The sequence below is a fragment of the Austrofundulus limnaeus genome, unplaced genomic scaffold, assembly GCF_001266775.1.
Source record: "Austrofundulus limnaeus strain Quisiro unplaced genomic scaffold, Austrofundulus_limnaeus-1.0 Scaffold1944, whole genome shotgun sequence".
In the NCBI taxonomy this organism is placed as follows: domain Eukaryota; kingdom Metazoa; phylum Chordata; class Actinopteri; order Cyprinodontiformes; family Rivulidae; genus Austrofundulus; species Austrofundulus limnaeus.
This window is the reverse complement of record NW_013954346.1, coordinates 19,538-22,907: the sequence shown is the minus strand read 5'-3', so window position 1 is coordinate 22,907 and position 3,370 is coordinate 19,538. Positions and strand designations below refer to the sequence as shown.

Below are 3,370 nucleotides of genomic sequence, written 5' to 3'. Positions count from 1 at the left end.
GTACAGTGATGAGTCCAACCAGGAAGTTTTTTTATGATATTTGAAACAGAAGATGTCAGATTGGATCTAATTTTTGAATAAACGTATAATTTCTGTTTCAACTTAGTGGTTAAGACTTGTACATGATCACGATAATTCAAATGAGAATCCAACGTAATTCCAAGATATTTGTAGGTAGTGACAATATCAAGGGGTTTGTTTAAAGAAGTGAGTTGATTTGTTATTCTGAAATGTCTCCTGGGTGAGGAAAAATACATGCACACAGTTTTTTTTAACATTAACTGACAAAAGATCATCTTGAAGCCAACCATGAAATGTCTGAAGATCTGCTTGTAACTGACTATTAATAGATTCAATATTGAAATCAGACAAAAAAAGAACAGTATCATCAGCATACATTAAAATATTTGAATACTTCAATATTTTTGGAAGGTCATTGGTTAGGGTTGTATTGAACCTAAAGCACTGTTCGATACGGGTACATGTATTGTTGCACCCTTAGTATTTATGTTTACGATGCTCAATCATTACATTAGTGTCTGTCATTACCGAGTCTACATGATAATTTCTGAATTATTATGCAGTCTAACTAGTCAAGAATCCAATAAAGTCCATATTTTACATGTTTAATATCAGTAAATAATATATTTGACAACAGATAAAATTGATTTTAAATAAGGTTAAACATGAACATTGAAGCTTTTTAATGTTAGTGTACAGGTTTTACTGTTAAAATAATTAATTTTGGTTAAATATGTGTAATATTTACCAACCCTTTTAGCTCTTGTAAACATGTAACAATTTCTGTAGTTTATAGAATATTATTTGAACCATTTATACATTTATAAAGAGTTTGTTTGCATCTCGCTACGTTCTGCTCATTGATTTCAAAGGTTAATGTTAGCATTAGCATTAGCTAAATGCATAAAAATCCCCCTTGTGAAGCACGTCCAGGTCACRTGACGCCCAGTCCGGTAATATATATGAACGGTCACTGCTTCACTTCCTGTCCAGACGTGACTGTACCTGCGTGCGTCCTGAGGGGCGTGGACAGGTAGGTGTCTGAGAAGAGCGGCTCTGGGACCTCCCTGTGCTCCTCCAGCAGTCTGGTGAACGCTCTGAYGCTCAGCCTGCAGACACCAAGCTGCTTAATGTCCTTTAACCTTCATTAAACCTGTCGGGTTCTGCTGCTCACCTGTAGGACGTTCTGGCTTTCAGTGGTCCGTCACAGAAGCCGCCGTAGCTGTCCCTCTGGTAGAGGTCGTCRTCGTGGTAACGGTCGCAGGCCCCGCCCAGTCGCTCTCCTCCGGCGCCCAGGTTCACCTCCACCACCTGATCAAACGGCGTCCATCAGAGCCTTTACTGCGACTAAAGCTTCTGTACATCATTTTAATGAACCAGAGAGTTCCCCTCTGATGTCACTTCCTGTTTCATCCAGCTGAGTCCCTTTCAAAGTAAAATGTTACCATGGTGTCCAGGAGCTCCAGGTAACCTCTGCTGTTTTCACTTCTTTATGTTACTTGATAAAACCGGTGTTTGAGGTGTTACCTGTCCGGCGGCGCTGTCGGCGTCCTGCGGACAGCGACTTGGAAAGTACGCCGTCTGATAGGCTCTGACGGAGGCGTTGGCCATGTAGTCGCGGTACGACGGCAGCGGGTGGCGCTGCTCCGGCTGCAGGACCTCGCTGGCTGTTGGAGGGGAACAAACGGCCTCGTAAACACTTCCTGGATTAAAAACACCACCGTTAGCGGTTCTGCCTCACCGTCGGACTCGGCCACGATCACAGCGAAGTATCGCACTGCGCCGTTGGCGTCGCTGAACCAGGAGCAGTTGAAGCGGAACAAGATGGAGGACGACGTCATTTTGGACATTTTCTCGTTGACACGAACGCTGGGGGGCGGGACTGGAGGACCTGCGAGGAAATACACTGGTTTAACAGCTGTCAATCAAACCATTGTTTAGTCCTGTTGTCGTTTCAGAATAGAATAGAAAAGAAATAGAATAGAAATAGTCTTTATTGTCCCATCGAGGGGAATTTCAAGTGTCACAGCAGCATCAGTGCAGAGGTTCACACACTAGTTACTTTATAACAGAGGTCTATAAAGTACTTGAAAAAAATAAGCAAAAGTAAAGTACCCAGAAAATGATGTTGGTAAAAATAAATATCACTGATGATAAAACTACTTATGTTAAGTATCTTAAGTATCATTTTTAGGTTTTAAAAGTAACTAAGTAAAAGTAAAAATCACCATTTAAAAAAATACTTGGTAAAATTACAGATCCTCAAAAAATTACTTAAGTATTGTAACGTAAAGTAAATGTAATAGTTACTATACACCTCTGCTTTACAAACTATGGATGTTGCAGAAAAAATGAAATTAACACTAACTGGCAATTTTAACTTAAATGTTTAAAATAAATGTGTCAAACTTTTTTATTGTTTCATTTTGAAGTGATTAAAACCTAAAACCCTGAGAGGAACTCCTTCTCTTTGCTCAGCAGCAGAAACCTGCTCTGATCCTCCAGACGGGTTCAAAGTATTTTTGTTTCTTCGGCTGCTGTCAGGATGATTTATGCTCTAATGAAGGCGGAGCAGCGAGACGAGCGCCGAGCGAGGACAGAAAGAAACAGGGTGAAAAATAAAGTGACGTTAAAGATGGAGAGTCTTATTGCTTTGTCTCTGCAGAAGTTTAAACTCAACCCAGTTAGAAAGTTCAGGAMCGACCAGATCCAGAACCTTACAGAGGACTCTGGTTCTGTCCAGGACATGAAAACATATCGGATATGAAGACATGTTGGACAAGAGAACATGTTGGACATGAGGACATGTTGGACATGAGGACATGTTGGACATGAAGACCTGAAGACATATTGGACATGAGAACATGTTGGACCTGAAGACATGTTGGACAAGAAGACATGTTGGACATGAAGATATGTTGGACAGGAGGACATGTTGGACATGAAGACATGAAGACATGTTGGACACGTTGGACATGAGGACACATTGGACATGAGGACACATTGGACATGAAGACATGTTGGACATGAAGACATATTGGACATAAGGACAAGTTGGACATGAGGACAAGTTGGACATGAAGACACATTGGACATGAGGACATGTTAGACAGACATGTTGGACATAAGGACATGTTTGACATGAGGACACGTTGGACATGAAGACATGTTGGACATGAAGACATATTGACATGAGGACATGTTGGACATAGACATGTTGGACATGAGGACATGTTGGACATGAGGACATGTTAGACATAGACATGTTGGACATGAGGACATGTTGGACACGAGGACATGTTGGACACAAGGACATGTTGGACATGAAGACACATTGGACATGAGGACA

General features: G+C 41.1%; 1 protein-coding gene across 1 annotated transcript in view; it reads right to left on the bottom strand.

The window, feature by feature from the left end:
- LOC106536714 (receptor-type tyrosine-protein phosphatase beta) overlaps nucleotides 1-3,370 on the bottom strand; it is a gene marked incomplete at its 5' end in the record, with an annotated part of 28,415 nt that overhangs the window by 9,700 nt on the left and 15,345 nt on the right. The window contains 4 exon segments of the mRNA XM_014034031.1: nucleotides 1,027-1,130; nucleotides 1,196-1,332; nucleotides 1,549-1,688; nucleotides 1,763-1,912. Coding sequence (XP_013889485.1) covers nucleotides 1,027-1,130; nucleotides 1,196-1,332; nucleotides 1,549-1,688; nucleotides 1,763-1,912 — 531 coding nt within the window.